This window comes from Ranitomeya variabilis, chromosome 2 (genome assembly GCF_051348905.1).
Source record: "Ranitomeya variabilis isolate aRanVar5 chromosome 2, aRanVar5.hap1, whole genome shotgun sequence".
Classification (NCBI taxonomy): domain Eukaryota; kingdom Metazoa; phylum Chordata; class Amphibia; order Anura; family Dendrobatidae; genus Ranitomeya; species Ranitomeya variabilis.
Genome location: NC_135233.1, coordinates 127486032 through 127511497, shown reverse-complemented (window position 1 = coordinate 127511497; position 25466 = coordinate 127486032). Strand labels below are relative to the sequence as shown.

The following is a 25466-nucleotide window of genomic DNA, read 5'->3' as shown; positions in this document are numbered from 1 at the left end:
GGGGAGACATGCTGCACATGGTGCTGCATATGGAGGTGACATGCTACACATGGCGCTTTATATGGGGTGACATGCGGCACATGGTGCTGCATATGAGGGTGACATGGTGCTGCATATGGGGCGACATGCTGCACATGGAGCTGCATATGGAAGCGACATGCTGCACATGGTGCTGCATATGGGGGTGATATGCTGCACATGGGGAGGCTATAGGGGTGACCTGCTGCACATGGGGAGGCTACGGGGGCGACATGCAGTGTATACAGGAAGGCTGTGTGGGGCTCATGCAGTGTATATAAGAAGGCTATGTGGGGCTCATGCAGTGTATATAGGAAGGCTGTGTGGGGCTCATGCAGTATACGGGGAGGCTGTGTGGGGCTCATGCCGAGTGTATAGGAAGGCTGTGTGGGGCTCATCCCGTATATAGGAAGGCTGTATGGGGCTCATGCAGCATATGGGGGAGGCTGTGTGGGGCTCATGCCGCATATAAGGGGCTGTTGGGGGGGCTCATACGATATACAGAAGGGGCTGGTATTCGGGTTCAAACGATATATAGGGGGATGTGAGCACAGTTAATTCTGCTCAATATTAAGTTATACAATTAATATTAATTTAATTATCAATAATATAATAATTGTAATATATCCATATTAATATTGAGCAGAATTAATTTTGACCTATTGGTTCGGTCCTCCACAACAGTCACGGTCTCTCATGTGGCCACTTGGAAAAACTGATTGCCCACCCGTGATATAGAGTCATTACAAATAGAGTGATCTATTTCAAGTGTTTATTTCTGTTAATGTTGATAATTTTGGCTTACAGCCAATGAAAACCCCAAAATCATTATCTCAGTAAATTAGAATAAATAAAAAATAACACCTGCAAAGGCTTCCTAAGCATTTAAAAAGGTCCCTTAGTCTGTTTCAGTAGGCTCCACAATCATGGGGAAGACTGCTGACTTGACGGATGTCCAGAAGGCATTTATTGACACACTCTTAGAGAAGGGTAAGCCACAAAAGGTTATTGCTAAAGAAGCTGGCTGTTCAGAGTGCTGTATCCAATCATATTACTGGAAAGTTGAGTGGAAGAAAAAAGTCTGGTAGAAAAGGTGCACAAGCAACCGGGATAACCGCAGCCTTGAAAGGATTGTTAGGAAAAGGCCATTCAAAAATTTGGGGGAGATTCACAAGGAGTGGACTGCTGCCGGAGTCATTGCTTCAAGAGCCACCACACACAGACGTATCCAGGACATGGGCTACAAGTGTCGCATTCCTTGTGTCAAGCCCCTCATGACCAATAAACAACGCCAGAAGCGTCTTACTTGGGCCAAGGAGAAAAAGAACTGGACTGTTGCTCAGTGGTCCAAGGTGTTGTTTTCAGATGAAAGTAAATTTTGCATTTCATTTGAAAATCAAGGTCCCAGAGTCTGGAGGAAGAGTGAAGAGGCCACAATCCAAGCTGCTTGAGGTCTAGTGAGAAGTTTCCACAAACAGTGATGGTTTGGGGAGCCATGTCATCTGCTGGTGTAGGTCCACTGTGTTTTATCAAGACCAAAATCAGCGCAGTCGTCTACCAGGAAATTTTAGAGCACTTCATGCTTCCCTCTGCCAACAAGCTGTTTGGAGATGGAAATTTCATTCTCCAGCAGGACTTGGCACCTGTCCACACTGCCAAAAGTACCAATACCTGGTTTAAAAACAACAGTATCACTGTGCTTGACTGGCCAGCAAACTCGCCTGACCTTAACCCCATAGAGAATCTATGGGGTATTTTCAAGAGGAAGATGAGACACCAGACCCAACAATGCAGCCGAGCTAAAGGCTGCAATCAAAGCAACCTGGTCTTCCATAACACCTCAGCAGTGCCACAGGCTGATCGTCTCCATGCCACGCCGCATTGATGCTGTAATTGATGCAAAAGGAGCCCCGACCAAGTATTGAGTGCATTTACTGAACATACATTTCAGTAGGCCAACATTTCGGATTTTAAAATCATTTTTCAAGCTGGTGTTATAAAGTATTCTAATTTACTGAGATGACTTTGGCTTTTCATTGGCTGTAAGCCATAATCATCAACATTAACAGAAAGAAACACATGAAATAGATCACTCTGTCTGTAATGACTCTATATAATATATGAGTTTCACCTCTTGTGTTGAAGAACAGAAATAAATTAACTTTTGATGATATTATCATTTTGTGAGACACACCTATATATATATATATATATATATATATATATATATATATATATATATATATATATATATATATATATATTTATTTATTTATTTATTTTTAACTTTCACTAATCCAGGAAATTTAACCCCGATTCGTTAAGACTGGCATTTTTTTACACCAGTCTTAGGCTACTTTCACACTAGCGTCGGGAACAACCCGTCGCTGCGCGTCGGGCCGACGTTCCCGACGCTAGTGTGTTCTCCGCCGCACAACGGGGGCAGCGGATGCATATTTCCCACGCATCCGCTGCCCCATTGTGATGTGCGGGGAAGTGCGGGGAGGTGGGGGCGGAGTTCCGACTGCGCATGCGCGGTCGGAAAAAGCGGACCGTCGGGAGCAAAAAACGTTACATGTAACGTTTTTTTCTCCCGACGGACCGCTACCATACGCCCAAACGCCGCCAAACGCATTCACCGTTTGGAAATGCGTCGCAAATGCGTCGCTAATGTTACTCTATGACGAAACAACGTATCCAGCAAAAACTTTTGCTGGATGCGGCGTTTCGCAAAAACGACGCATTTGCGACGTATTGCAGTTAACGCTAGTGTGAAACTAGCCTTAACTAAGGGCATGCAGTGAAAAGAGGTACACTCCAGTTAATTAATTTGGCACATCTGATCAGTGGCGTGCACCTTGCCAGAAATGTTACTTCAATCACTGCCTGGATATTATTGGATCATTGTAATCAAATATTAAGTACCAAAGAAAAAACTAATTCACCGAATAGCACCAAATTATAAATACCACTTAATAAAACTTAACTTTTAATACTCTAATAAAATGTGCATAATAGCACCATAAAAATGTCACCCCAACACAAAGTCTGTATTAAATAATATGAGTGAAGGAAACAGGAGAGAGCAATCCCTATTATATAGCTACTAGCTATTGAACCCGTTCTACGCCCGGGTGGCGAGCATTTATATTGGAATATGGTCTCCATCCTGGTATGTGCTGCTCCCATCCTGTCATATGCTGCTCCATCCTGCGCCCCCATTCTGTCATGTGCTGCTCCACCGTGTCATGTGCTGCTCCATCCTGTGCCCCCATCCTGTCATGTGCTGCTCCACCGTGTCATGTGCTGCTCCATCCTGCATCCCCATCCTGTCATGTGCTACTCCACCGTGTCATGTGCTGCTCCATCCTGTCATGTGCTGCTCCACCGTGTCATGTGCTGCTCCATCCTGCGCCCCCATCCTGTCATGTGCCACTCCACCGTGTCATGTGCTGCTCCATCCTCATCCCCATCCTGTCATGTGCTCCCATCCTGCGCCCCCATCCTATCACGTGCTGCTCCATCCTGCGCCCCCATCAGTGCGGGCGGCTGTGCTGAGTGCGGGCGGCTGTGCTGAGTGCGGGCGGCTGTGCTGAGTGCGGGCGGCTGTATGTGGCTGTGCTGAGTGCGGGCGGCTGTATGTGACGTGGCTGTGCTGGGTGCGGGCGGCTGTGCTGGGTGCGGGCGGCTGTGCTGGGTGCGGCGGCTGTGCTGGGTGCAGCGGCTGTTCGTGGCTGTAGGCGGCTGTGCGTGGCTGTGCTGGGTGCGGCGGCTGTGCGTGGCTGTGGGCGACTGTGCTGGCTGTGCTGGGTGCGGCGGCTGTCCGTGGCTGTAGGCGGCTGTGGGCGGCTGTGCGTGGCTGTGCTGGGTGCGGAGGCTGTGCGTGGCTGTGGCGGCTGTGCGTGGCTGTGCTGGGTGCGGCGGCTGTGCTGGGTGCGGCGGATGTGCTGGGTGCGGCGGCTGTGCTGGGTGCGGCGGCTGTGGGTGGCTGTGCTGGGTGCAGCGGCTGTGCTGGGTGCGGCGGCTGTGCGTGGCTGTGGGCGGCTGTGCGTGGCTGTGGGCGGCTGTGCTGGGTGCGGCGGCTGTGCTGGGTGCGGCGGCTGTCCGTGGCTGTGGGCGGCTGTGCATGGCTGTGGGCGGCTGTGGGAGGCTGTGCTGGGTGCGGCGGCTGTGCATGGCTGTGCTGGGTGCGGCGGATGTGCTGGGTGCGGCGGCTGTGGGTGGCTGTGCTGGGTGCGGCGGCTGTGCGTGGCTGTGCTGGGTGCGGCGGCTGTGGTCGGCTGTGCTGGGTGCGGCGGCTGTGCGTGGCTGTGGGCGGCTGTGCTGGGTGCGGCGGCTGTGCGTGGCTGTGGTCGGCTGTGCTGGGTGCGGCGGCTGTGCGTGGCTGTGGGCGGCTGTGCTGGGTGCGGCGGCTGTGCGTGGCTGTGGTCGGCTGTGCTGGGTGCGGCGGCTGTGCGTGGCTGTGGGCGGCTGTGCTGGGTGCGGCGGCTGTGCGTGGCTGTGGTCGGCTGTGCTGGGTGCGGCGGCTGTGCGTGGCTGTGGGCGGCTGTGCGTGGCTGTGGGCGGCTGTGCTGGGTGCGGCGGCTGTGTGTGGCTGTGGGCGGCTGTGCTGGGTGCGGCGGCTGTCCGTGGCTGTGGGCGGCTGTGCGTGGCTGTGGGAGGCTGTGCTGGGTGCGGCGGCTGTGCGTGGCTGTAGGCGGCTGTGCGTGGCTGTGGCGGCTGTGCTGGGTGCGGCGGATGTGCTGGGTGCGGCGGCTGTGCTGGGTGCGGCGGCTGTGGGTGGCTGTGCTGGGTGCGGCGGCTGTGCGTGGCTGTGCTGGGTGCGGCGGCTGTGGTCGGCTGTGCTGGGTGCGGCGGCTGTGCGTGGCTATGGGTGGCTGTGGGCGGCTGTGCTGGGTGCGGCGGCTGTGCGTGGCTGTGGTCGGCTGTGCTGGGTGTGGCGGCTGTGGGCGGCTGTGCGTGGCTGTGGGCGGCTGTGCTGGGTGCGGCGGCTGTGTGTGGCTGTGGGCGGCTGTGCTGGGTGCGGCGGCTGTCCGTGGCTGTGGGCGGCTGTGCGTGGCTGTGGGAGGCTGTGCTGGGTGCGGCGGCTGTGCGTGGCTGTGGCGGCTGTGCTGGGTGCGGCGGATGTGCTGGGTGCGGCGGCTGTGCTGGGTGCGGCGGCTGTGGGTGGCTGTGCTGGGTGCGGCGGCTGTGCGTGGCTGTGCTGGGTGCGGCGGCTGTGCGTGGCTATGGGTGGCTGTGGGCGGCTGTGCTGGGTGCGGCAGCTGTGCGTGGCTGTGGTCGGCTGTGCTGGGTGCGGCGGCTGTGCGTGGCTGTGGGCGGCTGTGCGTGGCTGTGGGCGGCTGTGCTGGGTGCGGCGGCTGTGCGTGGCTGTGGTCGGCTGTGCTGGGTGCGGCGGCTGTGCGTGGCTATGGGTGGCTGTGGGCGGCTGTGCTGGGTGCGGCGGCTGTGCGTGGCTGTGGGCGCCTGTGCGTGGCTGTGGGCGCCTGTGCGTGGCTATGGTCGGCTGTGCTGGGTGCGGCGGCTGTGCGTTGCTGTGGGCGGCTGTGCTGGGTGCGGCCATTTTCTTGGTCCTGCTCCCGGAGTCGGCGCCTGCGCAGTCCGCGCTTTCCGGCGCCATTTTCTTGAAGACACTGCAATGTGTCTTCAAGAAAATGGCGCCGGAAAGCGCGGACTGCGCAGGCGCCGATTCCGGGAGCAGGGGGACAGTCACGGCCCGGAAGCGCGTCGGTGGAACGGGTCAGGTAAGTATACTCACCCTCCGCCTCCTGGCTCGTCCCTGCTTGTCCGGTGGAGATCGCGGTGTGCGTTCAGCGCTTACGCATACCGCGATCTCCTGGGAGCGTCGCTCTGTGCGGTCCAGACTGCGCCGGCGCTTGCGCTTGCGCAGTCTATAGAGGCTTCGGACAGAGTGACGCTCCCAGCGTTATATTATAGATTGTCTCCCTACCTACCAGCGGAGGTTGGCACCCTCAATCCTACGCATTGGCACCCCCACTCATCGGCGGCTATGCCACTCATCGGCGGCTATCCCTACCTCTCCCTAAAAGCCCCTATCAAGATAAATAGGGCGCAAAGGTTTTCAGTAAGGTACCATATGTAGTCAGGTCAAAGTGATACCCTACTTCTCATATACCATATGGTACGTGAAATATATCAGTGAGAGTTTAAGCCAAAAAACACTCAATAAATAAAATAAATAAAAGACAATAACTATATAATAGGGATTGCTCTCTCCTGTTTCCTTCACTCATATTATTTAATACATTTAATAATTTAGGTTAGACGCCACCCCCTTTTTGGCTCCAACGCCGCTCTGTACCGTAGTGACGTCACTGTTCAGGCACCCACGAGCCGGCGTTAGCGGCCATTTTTTCTTCTCCTCGCGGTTACCAGGGACGCCTTCGGCCGGGGCTCCCAGGTACCGCTACTGCTGCAATACCCGCTGCTATCATCCCCCGTCCTTCATGAACGCCGCACCTCACTCCACAGCGGACGCCAGTCAGGACGCTGGAGCGGCTTAGCAAGTACAATTAGGTAAGCACCGTCTATACAGCCCGTATAGACATATATATGCAAGGTATCAAGCCCGCATGTTACACACAGCAGGTCTATAGTGGATAGTGATCTGGACACTTCCTATTACATATTGGTGTTAACCCCTACTGCCCACTATTACTGAACACGCACCCCCGAGCGCGGTCCCTTATATCCATATTGTGATATTCTAGCGTACATATTTACTCCCAGGATAGGCATAGATCCTGTGTGGTCCAGCAGCTAGGGGTGCTCATTCCTCTCATCATCCCACCGCCCATTCCCCCTGCCATCTACTGCCATTTCCTTCCCCCTTTCCTCCTTGCGGCGAGCGCCATAGTGTGTGTAATTACTCTTCTATTATTTAATACAGACTGCGTTGGGGTGAAATGTTTGTGGTGGTATTATGCACATTTTATTATAGTATTAAAACTCCAGTTTTGGCCTGGAGTAACATTTCTGGTGTAAGAAATGCCAACACTTTTTATATATTTGATAGGTAGGCGTAGCCATGTCCCTGCTCCACCCATTTTAGCGGAGCTGCTTGAAACTCGCTTGAAGAAGCCAATAATCCTACATTTTTACATAACTCCATGTTGTGTAAAAATGTTGTGACTATTTAAAGTGTTGTACACCGTTTTCTTGCATAAACAGTTTAATTTATCGGAACTTTGTTTTGAATTGTACCCACTTAAAAATGTAAAGTACAAAAGAAAAAAAAATACAATTTGTTTGTTATAAAATTGAAGACCAAGGTTAAAGGGAATCTGTCAGTAGAATCAACACTCCTAAGCCATGTATATGGGCATGCATGTCAAAGGAAGCTGAATAACATGATACCTTGATATTTGCCATCCGACGTCTTATTCCAGAGAAATCCACTTTTTTTCTTATATGCAAGTGAGCCATTGAGATCTATGGGCAGGACATAGATCTCCCTTAGAATCTGCCTCCAAAGCTTATTTTAAATGAAAGGGTGTGTTACTAGTTTGAGGCTTGTAATGACTACAGTCTGCTCTCAAAATCACACACAGCTCTGCAGTGAGATCAGAGCTCCAGCAGAGCTAGTGCAGTACAGCAATGCAAACAGTACAGCAGAAGTGGACTTGGTCTCATTACAAACAGAACACATACAGGTCCTTCTCAAAAAATTAGCATATAGCAGTCATTTCTGCCAAAGGATTCCCGACCAAGTATTGAGTGCATAACTGAACATTATTATTTGATGGTTTTTTTGTTTGGTATTAAAAAACACTTTTATTTGATTGGTCGGGTGAAATATGCTAATTTATTGAGACAGGTTTTTTGGGTTATCAGGAGTTGTATGCCAAAATCATCAGTATTAAAACAATAAAAGACCTGACAAATTTCAGTTGGTGGATAATGAATCTATAGTATATGAAAGTTTAATTGTAATCATTACATTATGGTAAATAATGAAATTTAACACTATATGCTAATTTTTTGAGAAGGACCTGTATATGTACAGGTGACCTCTCACAGTGATTCAGCTTCCATCTCACAGGCAGCCAGTGTGTAGGAAGGGCAGTACAACATAGGATTGTGACAGCATTGTGAGAAGACAACTGCAAATTTGTTTGTTGTGTTTGAAATGGGACAAGGTTCCACACTACTGTACTGTTTTAGTGATAATCAGGCACAGATCTACATTAGAGCTGACAGCACTATGAGAGGACAAATGCTGCTGCAAATGTTTCTAATGAGATAAAGTTCACTTCTCCTGTGTCAGCTCTGCTGTACTCTGTCAGCTCTGATCTCACTGCAGAGCTGTGTGATTATGACAACAAAGTGTCAGTGATTACTTGCATCACACTGTAAACTACTATCTTCATTTATCATAATCTCTGGAGGCAGATTCTCATGCAGATCAGTGTCCGGCCCATAGATCTTAACAGCTAATTTAGATATAAAAACATGATATTCTATGGAATAAGACATTGGATCACAGATATCAAGGTATCGTTATTAGTGATGAGCGAGTATACTCGTTGCTCGGGTGACCTCCAAGTATTTATGACTGCTCGGAGATTTAGTTTTCCTTGCCGCAGCTGAATGATTTGCGGCTACTAGACAGCTTGATTACATGTGGAGATTCCCTAGCAACCAGGCAACCCCCACATGTATTCAGGCTGGCTGGTAGCTGTAAATCATGCAGCTGTGTCAACAAAAGCTAAATCTCTGAGCAGTCACAAATACTCGGAGGTCACTGAGCGTGCTCTGGAAAACCCGAGCAACGAGTATATTCGCTCATCACTAATTGTTATGTTCAGCTTTCTAGGACCTACATGTCAATACAGACTGCTTAGGACGGTTTAGCCTGCAGGCCAGTTCCTATACAATTCCCAGGTGACATTTCTCACAATTTTGATAAAAATTGACACTAATGCAATCATCATACTATACCTCAGAGGGATACTGTTGTACAAATTTTGGGGGCAATTCAGCATTTCTCAATTTCTCCCATTCCTAAACAAAAACATATCTTTTATTAGCACCATAATCTTCACAACCGACAATACACAGGAAACTGCTGATCTTTAATTCATTACAACTGATGTTTCTAGATCTCTACAGTTGCTCAGCAAAATCCTTCATAGCAATTTAAAGGAGTTGTCTCATGAAGAAAATCTTTCTCCATATGGACATGTCAGGGTATGGTCACACATTAAATATTTGGTGCAGAAATGTCTGCATCATTTGGCAGGAAAAACTCTGGAAAAAAACACGTGTTTTTGCTGCATTCTTTATGTGCGTTTTTGGTTCTGATTTTTCCCCACTCATTAGTATGAGTGAAATCTGCAGCAAAAATGCTGAAAGAATTGATATGCTGCAGATATAAGTCACAAATATGCAACCTGTGCATGAGACTTCAGGATTCTCATTCACTCTGTTGACATCAGGAAACCCTTCAGGTTTTGTGACAAATCTGCACTGAAAAAAATGCAGCAAAAACGCACCATGTGCACACAGCCATAGGCTATGTGCACACGTATTCTTGGCCACTGCATTTTTCCGCATCAGATTTGATAAATCAGCAGGGCAAAAACGCTGCGTTTTTGCTGCAGATTTATTGCGGATTTACCACGGTTTTTCAACTGCGGCTTTCCATAGGGGCAGCTGTAAAACCGCTGAGGAATCCGCAGAAAGAAGTGACATGCTGCGGAATGTAAACCGCTGCGTTTCCGCGCGTTTTTTTCTGCAGCATGTGCACAACGTTTTTGGTTTCCCATAGGTTTACATTGAATTGTAAACTCATGGGAAACTGCTGCGGACCCGCAGCTGCGGATCCGCAGCATTTTCCGCATCGTGTGCACATAGCCTTACAGTGGAGACGCATCTGCTAGTTAACTTAGCACAGAAAGAAAGGGCATATTCTTAGTATACAGTATATCACAAAAGTGAGTACACCCCTCATATTTTTGTAAATATTTTATTATATCTTTTCACACCTGTGACCTTGTAACACTAACGAGTCACATGACAATGGGGAGGGAAAATAGCTAATTTGACATTATATAGCCATTTTCACTCGGGTGTACTCACTTTTTTTGGCAGTGGTTTCGACATTAGGTGCTGGGTGAGTTATTTAGAGGGCACACCAAATTTACACTGTTATACAATCTGTACAAGGATTACTTTACATTGTATCAAAGTGTCAGTGTTGTCCCATGAAAAGATATAATAAAATATTTATAAAAGTATGAGGGGTGTACTCACTTTTGTGATATACTGTATGTAATCAATATCAGGATGGTGGGGCTCCAGCATCTGGCACCCCCACCGATCAGCAGCTGGAAGTGTAGTGGCAGATCTCCAGTATTGCAGCCCAGCTCCCATTCACTTCAATAACAGCAGAGCTGCAGTGCCTGACAATGGCCGCCACACAAAGCTCGGAGCTGTGGTGTTCTAGCCTTGTACACGGTATACTTCTGGTGGTCACGGGACCTACTAATAGCTGATTCAGGAGTGCCAAGTGTCGCTCTCCCACCAAACTGATATGATGACCTATCCTTGGTACGTGTCTTAAATGTTGCAGTAATGGACAACTCGTTAATAAAAAAAAATACTATAATTTGGAAAGGAAATCCTACTGAGCGGGATACAAATGAGGAAAGGAGATTTACGTAGGAGACAGTCAGAATGGATAACAGTTCACAGAGTGCGACTCTTTTGTTGACAAACCTGGCATATCCGTGTAATATATGAATGGCCAGCATTACTCACTCAATTAATTTGTGCATCAATTAATCTCATAATCTGTGCTTAAATTGCATATTAGAAATGTAAAGTATAGTAATATGAAGATCCAAAGTAAGCCCTTATATTTTCCTACATGTTCAGAACATGGGGAAAAAAAACAAAAGACCACAAAATATGGACACCAAACAAAAATTGCATACTAATTATATATATTCAGAACTTACGTGATACGTGTATTTGTTCTCGAGCTTCCAGAAGAGTTCAATTAATATCAGTCCTAGTGGGAAGATATCGACTTCATTTTCGTAAGTTTTATTCTCCTGCAAAGCGAACAATATATTTGCAGTTGTCAATACGAATACACATCGATCAGACATAATGTAGGGATGCAAATCATTAATGTGCAACTGGCTGCAAAAGCAGCCTCACCCAACTGCCCTGTGAGAACCCGGACAACCTCTTGGACCTCAGTGTTCTCGGTAAAATTTCTAGACTTTTCGATGCAGGTTTTTGGCATGTCAATAAAATAGCATAGTCAAGTGTATGCTTTATGCACTTTACCCTCACCCTCTGCAGCTAGTTATGGCATCCTGATAACTCTGGAACACTTGTACATAATCCAAAGACTCTAAGAGTAAGTTCACACAGGGCGTTTTAGCTGCGTTTTTTTTCTTCAGCAAAAACCTGATCATCTTGGCAGGAAATAAGCTGCGCTAAAAACGCAGGTTTAGGTGCGTTTTTGCATTGTTGTTTGCCGCGTTTTTGGTGCATTTTTTTTTCATGTGTTTTTTTTCTCTTTGTTCATGCCAATAAAGTTGAGTTCACACAGAGAAAAAAAACAACTTCCTGTAGATAGGATGGATAGAATAGATAGATTGATAGAATAGATAGAATGAATAGATTGATAGAATAGATAGAGTGAATAGATTGATAGAATAGATAGATAGATGATAGATAGATAGATAGATAGATAGGATAGATTGATAGAATAGATAGAATGAATAGATTGATAGAATAGATAGAATGAATAGATTGATAGAATAGATAGAATGAATAGATTGATAGAATAAATAGATAGACAGAATAGATAGAATGAATAGATTGATAGAATAGATAGAGTGAATAGATTGATAGAATAGATAGATAGATGATAGATAGATAGATAGATAGATAGATAGATAGATAGGATAGATTGATAGAATAGATAGAATGAATAGATTGATAGAATAGATAGAATGAATAGATAGATAGAATTAATAGATAGACAGATAGATAGAATAAATAGATAGACAGAATAGATAGAATGAATAGATTGATAGAATAGATAGAGTGAATAGATTGATAGAATAGATAGATAGATGATAGATAGATAGATAGATAGATAGATAGGATAGATAGATTGATAGAATAGATAGAATGAATAGATTGATAGAATAGATAGAATGAATAGATAGATAGAATTAATAGATAGACAGATAGATAGATAAATAGATAGATAGAATAAATAGATAGACAGAATAGATAGAATGAATAGATTGATAGAACAGATAGAATTAATAGATAGATAGAATAGATAGAATTAATAGATAGATAGATAGATAGAATAAATAGACAGAATAGATAGAATGAATAGATTGATAGAATAGATAGAATGAATAGATTGATAGAATAGATAGAATGAATAGATTGATAGAATAGATAGAATTAATAGATAGAATAGATAGAATTAATAGATAGATAGATAGATAGAATAAATAGATAGACAGAATAGATTGATAGAATAGATAGAGTGAATAGATTGATAGAATAGATAGAATGAATAGATTGATAGAATAGATAGATAGATAGATAGATAGATAGATAGATAGAATAAATAGATAGACAGAATAGATAGAATGAATAGATTGATAGAATAGATAGAGTGAATAGATTGATAGAATAGATAGATAGATGATAGATAGATAGATAGATAGATTGATAGAATAGATAGAATGAATAGATTGATAGAATAGATAGAATGAATAGATAGATAGAATTAATAGATAGACAGATAGATAGATAGATAGAATAAATAGATAGACAGAATAGATAGAATGAATAGATTGATAGAATAGATAGAGTGAATAGATTGATAGAATAGATAGATAGATGATAGATAGATAGATAGATAGATAGGATAGATTGATAGAATAGATAGAATGAATAGATTGATAGAATAGATAGAATGAATAGATAGATAGAATTAATAGATAGACAGATAGATAGATAAATAGATAGACAGAATAGATAGAATGAATAGATTGATAGAATAGATAGAGTGAATAGATTGATAGAATATATAGATAGATGATAGATAGATAGATAGATAGATAGGATAGATTGATAGAATAGATAGAATGAATAGATTGATAGAATAAATAGATAGACAGAATAGATAGAATGAATAGATTGATAGAATAGATAGAATGAATAGATTGATAGAATAGATAGAATGAATAGATTGATAGAATAGATAGAATGAATAGATTGATAGAATAAATAGATAGACAGAATAGATAGAATGAATAGATTGATAGAATAGATAGAATGAATAGATTGATAGAATAGATAGAATGAATAGATTGATAGAATAGATAGAATGAATAGATTGATAGAATAGATAGAATGAATAGATTGATAGAATAGATAGAATGAATAGATTGATAGAATAAATAGATAGACAGAATAGATAGAATGAATAGATTGATAGAATAGATAGAGTGAATAGATTGATAGAATAGATAGATAGATGATAGATAGATAGATAGATAGATAGATAGATAGATAGGATAGATTGATAGAATAGATAGAATGAATAGATTGATAGAATAGATAGAATGAATAGATAGATAGAATTAATAGATAGACAGATAGATAGAATAAATAGATAGACAGAATAGATAGAATGAATAGATTGATAGAATAGATAGAGTGAATAGATTGATAGAATAGATAGATAGATGATAGATAGATAGATAGATAGATAGATAGATAGGATAGATTGATAGAATAGATAGAATGAATAGATTGATAGAATAGATAGAATGAATAGATAGATAGAATTAATAGATAGACAGATAGATAGATAAATAGATAGATAGAATAAATAGATAGACAGAATAGATAGAATGAATAGATTGATAGAATAGATAGAGTGAATAGATTGATAGAATATATAGATAGATGATAGATAGATAGATAGATAGATAGATAGATAGGATAGATTGATAGAATAGATAGAATGAATAGATTGATAGAATAAATAGATAGACAGAATAGATAGAATGAATAGATTGATAGAATAGATAGAATGAATAGATTGATAGAATAGATAGAATGAATAGATTGATAGAATAGATAGATAGAATAAATAGATAGACAGAATAGATAGAATGAATAGATTGATAGAATGAATAGATTGATAGAATGAATAGATTGATAGAATAGATAGAATGAATAGATTGATAGATAGATAGAATGAATAGATTGATAGAATAGATAGAATGAATAGATTGATAGAATAAATAGATAGACAGAATAGATAGAATGAATAGATTGATAGAATAGATAGAATGAATAGATTGATAGAATAGATAGAATGAATAGATTGATAGAATAGATAGAATGAATAGATTGATAGATAGATAGAATGAATAGATTGATAGAATAGATAGAATGAATAGATTGATAGAATAAATAGATAGACAGAATAGATAGAATGAATAGATTGATAGAATAGATAGAATGAATAGATTGATAGAATAGATAGAATGAATAGATTGATAGAATAGATAGAATGAATAGATTGATAGAATAGATAGAATGAATAGATTGATAGAATAGATAGAATGAATAGATTGATAGAATAGATAGAATGAATAGATTGATAGAATAGATAGAATGAATAGATTGATAGAATAAATAGATAGACAGAATAGATAGAATGAATAGATTGATAGAATAGATAGAATGAATAGATTGATAGAATAGATAGAATGAATAGATAGAATGAATAGATAGACAGATAGATAGATAAATAGATAGATAGAATAGATAGACAGAATAGATAGAATGAATAGATTGATAGAATAGATAGAGTGAATAGATTGATAGAATAGATAGATAGATGATAGATAGATAGATAGATAGATAGGATAGATTGATAGAATAGATAGAATGAATAGATTGATAGAATAGATAGAATGAATAGATAGATAGAATTAATAGATAGACAGATAGATAGATAAATAGATAGATAGAATAAATAGATAGACAGAATAGATAGAATGAATAGATTGATAGAATAGATAGAGTGAATAGATTGATAGAATATATAGATAGATGATAGATAGATAGATAGATAGATAGATAGATAGATAGATAGGATAGATTGATAGAATAGATAGAATGAATAGATTGATAGAATAAATAGATAGACAGAATAGATAGAATGAATAGATTGATAGAATAGATAGAATGAATAGATTGATAGAATAGATAGAATGAATAGATTGATAGAATAGATAGATAGATAGATAGAATAAATAGATAGACAGAATAGATAGAATGAATAGATTGATAGAATAGATAGAGTGAATAGATTGATAGAATAGATAGATAGATGATAGATAGATAGATAGATAGATAGGATAGATTGATAGAATAGATAGAATGAATAGATTGATAGAATAGATAGAATGAATAGATAGATAGAATTAATAGATAGACAGATAGATAGATAAATAGATAGATAGAATAAATAGATAGACAGAATAGATAGAATGAATAGATTGATAGAATAGATAGAGTGAATAGATTGATAGAATATATAGATAGATGATAGATAGATAGATAGATAGATAGATAGATAGATAGATAGGATAGATTGATAGAATAGATAGAATGAATAGATTGATAGAATAAATAGATAGACAGAATAGATAGAATGAATAGATTGATAGAATAGATAGAGTGAATAGATTGATAGAATATATAGATAGATGATAGATAGATAGATAGATAGATAGATAGATAGATAGATAGATAGATAGGATAGATTGATAGAATAGATAGAATGAATAGATTGATAGAATAAATAGATAGACAGAATAGATAGAATGAATAGATTGATAGAATAGATAGAGTGAATAGATTGATAGAATATATAGATAGATGATAGATAGATAGATAGATAGATAGATAGATAGATAGATAGATAGATAGATAGATAGATAGGATAGATTGATAGAATAGATAGAATGAATAGATTGATAGAATAGATAGAATGAATAGATAGATAGAATTAATAGATAGACAGATAGATAGATAAATAGATAGATAGAATAAATAGATAGACAGAATAGATAGAATGAATAGATTGATAGAATAGATAGAGTGAATAGATTGATAGAATATATAGATAGATGATAGATAGATAGATAGATAGATAGATAGGATAGATTGATAGAATAGATAGAATGAATAGATTGATAGAATAAATAGATAGACAGAATAGATAGAATGAATAGATTGATAGAATAGATAGAATGAATAGATTGATAGAATAGATAGAATGAATAGATTGATAGAATAGATAGATAGATAGATAGATAGATAGAATAAATAGATAGACAGAATAGATAGAATGAATAGATTGATAGAATGAATAGATTGATAGAATGAATAGATTGATAGAATAGATAGAATGAATAGATTGATAGAATAGATAGAATGAATAGATTGATAGATAGATAGATAGATAGATAGATAGATAGATAGATAGAATGAATAGATTGATAGAATAGATAGAATTAATAGATTGATAGAATAGATAGAATGAATAGATTGATAGAATAGATAGGATAGATGATAGATAGAATAGATAGATAGAATAGATTGATAGAATAGATAGAACGGATAGATAGAATAAATAGATAGACAGAATAGATAGAATGGATAGAATGGATAGATAGAATGAATGAATATAGACAGATAGATAGAATAGACAGATAGATAGATAGAATAGATACATTACCGGTGGTATCCTTTTCCCCGGCATTTTCCCACGGTCCAGAGGTAACTTCAGGTCAGGCAGTGAGGGAGCGCAGGCTCGGTGACGTCACCGCTAGTTACTGAGCCTGCTCCCGCTCCGTCTCCTTCATTCCCCAGTACTTACAGCCGGTAGCGGTCACTTTAGCATCGCTCCCGGTTGTAAGCTTTATCTCCCCCAGATACGTTGTGGGACACTCAGTATATTGGACTAAGTCGGATCAGGGAGTATACTTTTGCTTTTTTATTTTATTTTTATTACAGAAGATCGTTGGCTTCGCTTTGGAATGGCAGAATAATAAAAATATGGTCAAAACTGTGTGGTGTTTTATTTCATTAAAAGACTTTTTTCTTACCGTGTGTGTTTATTTAACCCTTTAATTAATATAGGATTAGTAATGGGTAGGTGTCTTATTGACGCCTCTCCATTACTAAGCCGGCTTAATGTCACCTTACAATAGCAAGGTGACATTATCCCCTTATTACCCCACTTGCCACTGCTACAGGGCAAGTAGGAAGAGCCCGGCAAAGCGCCAGAATTGGCACATGTAATAGATGCGCCTTTTCTGGGAAGCTGCGGGCTGCTACTTTTAGGCTGGGGAGGCCAATATCCATGGCCCCTTACCAGTCTGAGAATAGCAGCCCCCAGCTGTGAGCTTTAGCAAGGCTGGTTGTCAAAAATGAGGGGGGACCCCACGCCGTTTTTTAAATTATTTATTTAAATAATTTTTTAAAAAACGTGAGGACCCCTCTATTCTTGATAACTAGCCTAGTAAGTGTGTTGCTTCCTCCGGGGGCTGATGAAAAACACATGTTGGGGATTTTTCTTCATGTGGTGACCTTGCAATCTGCACTATTGCTATGGGTAGGAGCCTTTTTTGTACCATATACCTAATCTATGTATTTGTCTGTCTGCATATACATTTATGACCACTGTGTCTGTTACATTACTCTGAAAGACGTTTATGCATTCATACCTTTATATTCCTGCCCTTGTGCTTATTCTGCTGGTCACTTAAAAGGGTTGTCCACTACTAGGACAACCCCTACTTAAACTAAATGTTCGGCCACGATGAAATAATAAAGCCTATACTCACCTCCTGTGCCGGCGCTGTTCCCGCCATGTGGGTACTCGCAGTCCCTGGGCTGTGATGCGGTGTAGTGACACGTGCCCCCGGCACCCAATCAGCTCTGGCGTCATACTCTCCGCCTTTGGACAAACTGACCATCAGGCTTCAGCTCATCCCGGACTTCCTCTTTGTGTTCAGGTTGTCCGAAGGCGGAGACAGTGATGCCAGAACTGATTGGGCGCCGGGCTTCACGTGTCATTCTACCGCATCACAACCCAGGGACCGTGAGTGCCAACACCGCTGGAACGGCACTGGCATGGGAGGGGAGTATAGGATTTATTATTTTATCGGGCCAAACATTTAGTTTAAGAAGGGGTTGTCCTAGCAGTGGACAACCCCTTTAAGGAGCTAAAAGCCCAAAATAACCTAGACATGATTTAAAGCACTTTAATGAGCCGGCATTCACATAAAGGTTAACTTTTGATGTGGTAACTATTTGTAGATGGCAAAACATTTTCAAATTATTGTGGCTTCTTGCTGAGACTCCAGTCCTCTGTAAAAAGAGATTTCTATTTTACATACATCATTCAATAGAAAGGATCTGAAATTCTCTTGGAAACAAACACCGTTGACATCAGTAAGTTAATATGTAACCTGCTACTTGGTCATATAATCGGAGTATAAGTCACCTGTTCTGGTGCCATGTAACACTCAGTTCCTTGCCCAGCTGTTCGCAAACGCGTTTCATTTTTGTGTTTTTCACTCACTGGTGTCACAAGACCAAAATCCGCAATTTTTACAGTCATATCTTCCGCAAACAATATATTTGCTGGCTGGAGGAAACCAGAAGAAACCATGATTTCATTATCTATAATGTATAAAATTCTAGAATGCAACAAACAAGTTCAAAAGTTGCTTTGTTTGGGGTATTATGATACAATTCACAGGAGTGCTCAAATGTTTTTGAGGAAAATACGCTGCGTCCAAAATGCTACTCTTCCTGATCGTGGGCACGCAGCATTATATGTATTGCAAAATGGAATTTAAAAACAATATCCTTACTAAAAAAAAAACATCTTAAAGCTATACAGACTGGAGAGTGTTGTTACAAGTGTTAGACCAGATCTCCAGTCCTCACGGCCCCCAAGAGATCATGTTTTTAGGATTTCCTTAGTATTGCTCAGGTGAGGAAACATGCGGCAATGCATGATGCCTTGATAATAATTCCATCATCTGTGCAATATTAAAGATGCACTCCTATTAATATTTTTTTAATTAAATCTGTGTATGGTGTGTAGAGTGAGTGTGTTGATATTCTCACCTACTCCCACTTTCTCCAGGATCCAGGGCTGTTCTGCTCCTCTTCTCAGTGATGTCACCGCTCTTCACACTCTCCAGGTCACTCGATACTCTATGAATGAGCTGGAAATGTCATTTATTATGTAAGTCTATAGAGCTTTGTCCTGACTCTCCATAGACTTACATTGTAAAAGCCTCTTCTGGGTCACAGAGAGCATAGTGAGACCCGGAGAGTCTTTAGAGCGGTGACATCACTGAGAAGAAGAGCAGAACAGCGCTGGATAGTGGAGAAGACCACAGTAGGTGAGATTATTAACACTCACACTACACTACATATACACACATTTACGTAAACAAAATAAATGAGAGTGCTTCTTTAGAGAAATTTTGAAAACATGATCTTTTGGGGCCTTGAGGACTGGGGTTTAGAATCATAGGCAAAAATGACAAACATTGTATTTGTGCTAAAATCCCTAACTTACCTAGTCCTAAACAGGTATTGCTATTTAGATCATTTATGGCGCATGTAATAAATATATGCTAGGTGGGGGTACCATCCCCTGGACCCTAACCTAACAGAAGAATAGGATTCTTGTTCACCGACTCAAAGCAGAGGTTACTTGTATTACTGAAATGAATAAAGAAGTGGCGATGCTATGCAATCTATGACTTACAGAAAGGCTGTTCTCAACATTTATAGCATAATGTGTGACTATGCCACTAATGCCTAAAATGGGAATAACCCTCTAAAAGGTGTACAGATGATAGGAATGCATGACTGATGTTGCTATCAAGGTTGGGTAACTAAAAGTGGTAAATCGCTTACTTTCAAGTCTCTGTGGATTAGGTTATTACTGTGAATATAATCCACTCCATCGACGATTTGCCGGAAAATATTAAGACTTTTAAATTTTTCGACGGTGGCCATCGCTTTGATCCAGCTTTCCAATGTGCCCTTTGCACACCATTCCATCTGGATAAACAGGCTCTCAACTTTATCTCTATAGGGGTTAATGTGAAACAATTACAATACAAGTACTAATTATAAAATATAACATAATTACGTTTCCGTTTTCATGTTATGTAATAGAAACAGAAATGCCGAACTCCTGACAGAAACAGCTTTGCTTTATGTGGGGCACACACTGCACCAGATGGTGCCCCATTTACTAGAACGGGTCTGTTGGGTTTCCTTTCAGGTGGCTGTCATTTTAATTAAAAAAAAATGCATGCTGCACCTTTTTATCAGGTAAAATGGAAATAACTTGCAACGCAGCCTTTTAATGGAGGCTCCAATGTAAGTGTGAACAGAGTGCAAAAATATGCGCCTCTTTCTAAAAACAAAATGATATAAAAGGGTTGACATTCACGTGCCCAATGCTGTGGGTGAAAGGGGCTGGCTAATTGTTCATTTTAATAGCAAGTCTGTCCCTTTTTGTCTCTGCATTAGCTATTAATGGGAATCGGTCAGCAGATTTTGCTATGTTTTCTGATAGCATCATGATTTGGGCATGGAAGCTGCTTCCACGGATATATCACTTACTGGACTGTTTGGTGCAGTTCTGATAAAATCAGTTTTCTCTGCTGTAGATGTAGCAGTGCTATGACTGCTGAGCCCAGTATAACCCCACCCACATCCCTGATTGGCAGTTTCCTGTCTACACTGTGAATTGCTCTCAAGCTGCCAATCGGTGGTGGGGGTGGGGTTGTACAAATTAGCTGGACTGGCTTGCATGTGACACCTAGTCGTTTAATGGTAATCTCTTGCTGATAAAACACTGATTGTATTGAAACTACAGCACCTGCGCACTGCAGTACTTTGCTCTGCCGTCAACAGGGCAGACAAAGTACGACTGCGCCGGAGCTGCAGCATGAAGACAAGAGGACATCATCCTATGAAGATGGGAGGCACCGGACCGGATCGCGACGCCCATTGGATCAGACAGCCCGCCCAGGTGAGTATAATCTAACCTCTTTTTCTCATCTTTCAGAATACATCAGGGGCTTATCTACAGCATTACAGAATGCTGTAGATAAGCCCCTGATGCCGGTGGGCTTAGCTCGCCTTCGATTTTGGGGGTGACGGGTTCCCTTTAAGGAACAAACGCATAAAATTAATACAAAATTGTGCATCTATGATAAATCACGTAAATAAATCACGCTTTGATCATGTAACTGCAGCAAGAATTTTGATTAAAAAAAATGATTGAAATAAAAACTAAAGTTAATCCATATACAGTGGGGAAATAAAGTATTTCGTCAGCCACCAATTGTGCAAGTTCCCCCACTTAAAAAGATGAGAGAGGCCTGTAATTTACATTATAGGTAGACCACAACTATGAGAGTCAAAATGAGAAAACAAATCCAGAAAATCACCTTGTCTGATTTGGCAAGATTTATTTTGCAAAATATGGTGGAAAATAAGTATTTGGTCACCTAAAAACATGCAAGATTTCTGGCTCTCACAGACTGCAACTTCTTCTTTAAGAGGCTCCTCTGTCCTCCACTCATTACCTGTAGTAATGGCACCTGTTTCAACTTATCAGTATAAAAGACACCTGTTCACAACCTCAAACAGTCACACTCCAAACTCCACTATGGTGAAGACCAAAGAGCTGTCGAAACAACCAGAAACAAAATTGTAGCCCTGCACCAGGCTGGGAAGAATGAATCTGCAATAGGCAAGCAGCTTAGTGTGATGAAATTAACTGTGGGAGAAATAATAAGAAAATGGAAGCCATACAAGACCACTGATAATCTCACTCGATCTGGGGCTCCACACAAGATTTCACCCTGTGGGGTCAAAATGATCACAAGAATGGTGAGCAAAACCACTGTAACAAAGGCTACCGTCAGTAACACACTACGCCGTTAGGGACTCAGATCCTGCAGTGCCAGATGTGTCCCCCTGCTTAAGCCAGTATATGTCCGGGCCCGTCTGAAGTTTGTTAGAGAGCATTTGGATTATCCAGAAGAGTATCGGGAGAATGTCATGTAGTCTGATGAAACCAAAGTAGAACTGTTTGGTAGAAACAAAACTAGTCGTGTTTTGAGGAGACAGAATGCCGAGTTGCATCCAAAGAACACCACACCTAATGTGAAGCATGGTGGTGACAACATCATGCTTTGGGGCTGTTTGTCTGCAAAGGGACCAGGACGACTGATCCGTGTACATGAAAGAATGAGTGGGGCCATGTATTGTGAGATTTTGAGTGCAAACCTCCTTCCATTAGCAAGGGCATTGACGATGAAACGTGGATGGGTCTTTCAGCATGATAATGATCCCAAGCACACTGCCATTGCAATGAAAGAGTGGTTTCGTAAAAAGCATATGAAGGTCCTGGAGTGGCCTAGCCAGTCTCTAGATCTCAACTCCATAGAAAACCTTTGGAGGGAGTTGAAAGTTTGTGTTGCCTAGCGAAAGGCCCAAAAAATCACTTCTCTAGAGGAGATCTGCATGGAGGAATGGACCAACATACCACCAACAGTGTGTGCCAACCTTGTGAAGACTTAAAGAAATCGTTTGACCACTGTCATTGCCAACAAGGGATTTATAACAAAATATTGCGATTAACTTTTGTTGAACACCAAATACTTATTTTCCACCATATTCCACCATAAAGCTTGCCCAATCAGACAAGGTGATTTTCTTGATTTGTTTTCTCATTTTGACTCTCATAGTTGTGGTCTACCTATGATGTCAATTACAGGCCTCTCTCATCTTTTTAAGTGGGAGAACTTGCACAATTGGTGGCTGACTAAATACTTTTTTTCCCCACTGTATGATCTTTTGTCCCAATTTAGTCGCAGAGTCAATAGGCCACAATAATTGTTAAAAGATGACCTTTCACCAAAAATCTAGTTTTAATTAAAAAAATTTGGCAAAATAGACTCATGAGTAGAAAACACCCTAACAAATTTGACACCCGCAGTCTGCTGCAAAAATAAATAGTATTTATGGCATTTCATTCATAACTTACGTATGAAGGAGGTAACATGTATTTTCAATATTGTGCATGGGAAATATGTAACCACACACATTTTCTATACTAAATTATACTACCTTATAAGATAACAAGCGCACAACCAACTCTTTATTTCAGAAGTAAAACCACATATAATAAGTGAACATAAGTACAAGTCCTTAAGCCCAAAGATCGAGCAAGGATAGTATTACCTTCCGCTGCTGCTCTGATCTGTAAAGAAGTCTTCTCCAGCCCAGGAGTGGTAGTACCGGACAATGTTCTTGTGTTCCAACCGGGCTAACGTTTGGATCTCATTCTCATCTCTTCTATTTAAAACACAACAGAATATAAGCTCACAAACCACAAACACATACATACTTAGGACAGTGAACAGAAAGGCTTTAGAGACTACTGTAAAGGCAAGTTGACCAGACTTCTACATCACTGGCTTAATAAAAGTTTAAAAAAGATTTCAACTGGACTACAAATATTAGAATCCTTTCCAAGTATCGGCCATGGGCCATTGCATTCAGAAATTGTTACTAAATTTACATTTGAAAGATGTTTGTTTATTAAATGAAAAAAAAAAAATCTATTTATGAGTAATAACTGTAACCATGATGCATTAATACAAAGTAAACATGTGTCATATGGCGGCCATGGTGAGTAGTGAAGAAAGAGAAAGAAGTATTCTCATCCTTCCATGTCCTGTATATGTTCCATGTACAGTAGTGCAAGGTGACTGCCAACCTCTGAAGAAAATCCAAGAACCACTGCAATCCACCACTTCTCAACGTACTTTGCTATGATTAAGAATAAGATCATTTGAAACCTGAAAGGATTTTACGCTACTGTACCATGCAATTGTACTCTGTCTTTCGACATGTTTTTAAATAATTTTTCAATAAAGAAGACTTTTACATTCAGTGCTAGACTGTGCACTTAAAGGAGCTGTCCCATCAAGAAAGTATGTTTTAATTAATAGATCTTGAATAATAATAATTTGCAGAATTGGATGTGTTAAAAAAATGTTCCAATGTTGAGATATTGTTATAAATGTGACCCTGCTATGTAATGTGTAATGGCTGTGTCTGACCATGTAGAGCTGCTGCAGTTCATGGTCGGCACATAACACAGGCCCAGGGCCGTATTTGCCACTAGGCACGTGAGGGCACGTGCCTAGGGCGGGGACAATGCAGGGGGCGGCACCAGAGCAAGGTTTGTTTTTGTTTTTTTAATAAAATCTGGGTCACCTTCCGACCCACCCCGCCCCCCCTGTCCCCCACCCTCCTTGAAGACGATACTCACCCTGCTCCAGCGATGCCTGGTCTCAGCTTCTGCAGCGCTCCTGAATGAGCGGTCACATGGTACCGCTCATTAAGGTCATGAATATGTGCATATTCATGACCTTAATGAGCGGTATCACATGACCGCTCACGCAGGAAGAAGGTGCAGCGCCAGGAGTCGGGACAGAGCCAGAGGGATGTCGGCGCGGCCGCGCGGTGTGGGACAGGTGAGTATGAGGGACGGGGGGACGGGAGGGGGGATGATGGAGGACGGTAAGTCGCGCCATGCAAGATGGGAGCAGGAGTGGGTGGGTGGGGTGGAGAGATGAGCCATGCATACGGGGGGGGGGGGGAATATGAGCCATGCATACGGGGGGGTGAATATGAGCCATGCATACAGGGGGGGTGAATGAGCCATGCATACAGGGGGGGTGAATATGAGCCATGCATACAGAGGGGAGGAATATGAGCCATGCATACAGGGGGGGAAATATGAGCCATGCATACAGGAGGGGGGTGAATATGAGCCATGCATACAGGGGGAGGGAATATGAGCCATGCATACAGGGGGGGGAATATGAGCCATGCATACGGGGGGGGAAATATGAGCCATGCATACAGGAGGGGGAATATGAGCCATGCATACAGGAGGGGGAATATGAGCCATGCATACAGGGGGGGTGAAATATGAGCCATGCATACAGGGGGGTAATATGAGCCATGCATACAGGGGGGGTAATATGAGCCATGCATACAGGGTGGGGGAATATGAGCCATGCATACAGTGGGGGGGGATATGAGCCATTCCTATTATGGGGGGGGGTGTAATATGAGCCATGCATACGGGGGGGGTAATATGAGCCATGCATACAGGGGGGTAATATGAGCCATGCATACAGGGGGGGATATGAGCCATGCATACAGGGGGGGGGAATATGAGCCATGCATACAGGAGGGGGAATATAAGCCATGCATACAGGGGG

At 41.7% G+C, this 25466-nt stretch overlaps 1 protein-coding gene across 4 annotated transcripts in view; it reads right to left on the bottom strand.

Annotated features, from left to right (window-relative positions):
- LOC143804667 (interferon-induced, double-stranded RNA-activated protein kinase-like) overlaps positions 1 to 25466 on the bottom strand; it is a 134554-nt gene that overhangs the window by 13018 nt on the left and 96070 nt on the right. For 3 of the 4 annotated variants that reach the window (XM_077282994.1, XM_077282993.1, XM_077282992.1), the window contains 5 exons: positions 23410 to 23523; positions 20059 to 20233; positions 18623 to 18766; positions 11001 to 11096; positions 8980 to 9042 (listed from right to left, as the gene is read on the bottom strand). In XM_077282994.1, the coding sequence (XP_077139109.1) occupies positions 8980 to 9042; positions 11001 to 11096; positions 18623 to 18766; positions 20059 to 20233; positions 23410 to 23523 (592 nt within the window). The remainder of the gene's footprint in view (positions 1 to 8979; positions 9043 to 11000; positions 11097 to 18622; positions 18767 to 20058; positions 20234 to 23409; positions 23524 to 25466) is intronic. The other variant, XM_077282995.1, reaches the window with a different exon arrangement.